Source organism: Myxine glutinosa, chromosome 1, assembly GCF_964187855.1.
Source record: "Myxine glutinosa chromosome 1, kmMyxGlut1.1, whole genome shotgun sequence".
In the NCBI taxonomy this organism is placed as follows: domain Eukaryota; kingdom Metazoa; phylum Chordata; class Myxini; order Myxiniformes; family Myxinidae; genus Myxine; species Myxine glutinosa.
The window spans coordinates 189,848,826-189,850,145 of NC_136261.1; the positions used below are offsets into that span (position 1 = coordinate 189,848,826).

The following is a 1,320-nucleotide window of genomic DNA, read 5'->3' on the forward strand; positions in this document are numbered from 1 at the left end:
TCCTTATCGTATATGTTTCGATTTACACACTATCATCGATAATGAATACAGGCCTAATATGAAATAGTAATTCATTGTATATATTCCTTTAGAACAAAAAATATTGTACATGGAGGTGCGATTGGATAGATCACAGAACCAAAGCACACTCCCTAAAAGTGGCAATTAAAACTTTATAAAGCTTGAGGGTCTTGCAGAAGCATCCACGTCTTACCTTTGTCTCATTGTGAGTATATGCATGAAAATTATTGCATATTCATATGCAGCTATGCATATACCTGGTAGGATGTATGCACCTTTTGACCCATCCCGCGTGCTCACCTATCGCGACTCTCAGCTGCGCGGTCGCGCTGCCTTCGGTTCTTGAACCAATTGCTCACTTGCGTGGTCGTCAGTCCAGTCGCTTCAGCCAACTCGCGCTTCTCCCTGGGTGAAGGGTACGGATTGTGCGCGTACCACTGCCGCAGGACCGTTCGAGAGCGCTCCTTAAAACAGTAACTCGTCTCTTCTCCATCCCAGATGGTCCTCGGCAGCGGGAACTTGCGCCGGACTCTGTACTTTCCGACGGCTCCGAGCGGTCGGCCCCGGAGTCGTTCGGCCTCCTGGTAGTGCGCTTTGAGCCACAGCTGCTGCAACTTTCCGTGGTTATGTGGCGAGAAGGGTTGGCTTTCCAGGATAGCGTAAAGCTCTCTGAAGTTTCCCTGATGGAAGGCCACCACCGCCTTCGCAGTCAGGACACTTTCGCTCTTCTGGAGCTGCTCACATGCTGGGAGCGACCACAGGAACCGACCGAGGCGTTCTAGATTCCCACCTTGCTGCAGCACCTCGCACACGCACGCCACCTGCTCCTGCGTAAATCCGAAAGACATTGTCCCTTCCGCCGACGCGGGTTCCTGGCCGCTGATGCTCTCTCGCTGTCCCGACACCGTATCTGCCTGAAGAGTATTGATTGCTCCCCCGTCCCCCACCCCTTCATCCTCTGGTTCCTAGCGCACCCCTCCTATGGTCCCGTTGCGTAATGCAATCCGATAGGCCTATAGCAGCGGCGACCCCCAGGTCGTCTCGCCCCTATGGCGGGGAAATGTGGAGAACGCGTGCTCCTTCCCTGTGCTGGCCCCGCGACGTTCCGGTGTCACTTTCTTTGGAAACATGTGCCTATTGACTTGGCTCGCGGACACCACCACATCGGTGCTTATCGGTGCCGATGTTCCTTGGCTTGGTGCTTATTGACCCGGATTTTTGGGCGTCTTGGTAGCTACCAATTTCAGTTGACGTTGAGACTCACATACGACCTTTTTTGCTGTTGCTTATTGACTTGCG

General features: G+C 53.0%; 1 protein-coding gene across 2 annotated transcripts in view; it reads right to left on the reverse strand.

Moving 5' to 3' along the window:
* The window catches only part of LOC137432240 (homeobox protein six1), a 117,941-nt gene extending 117,007 nt beyond the window's left edge, over positions 1–934 (reverse strand). For both annotated transcript variants that reach the window (XM_068123995.2, XM_078781440.1), the window contains exon 1: positions 322–934. In XM_068123995.2, the coding sequence (XP_067980096.2) occupies positions 322–869 (548 nt within the window). In that variant the 5' untranslated portion in view covers positions 870–934. The remainder of the gene's footprint in view (positions 1–321) is intronic.
* Positions 935–1,320: the final 386 nt, after the last annotated feature.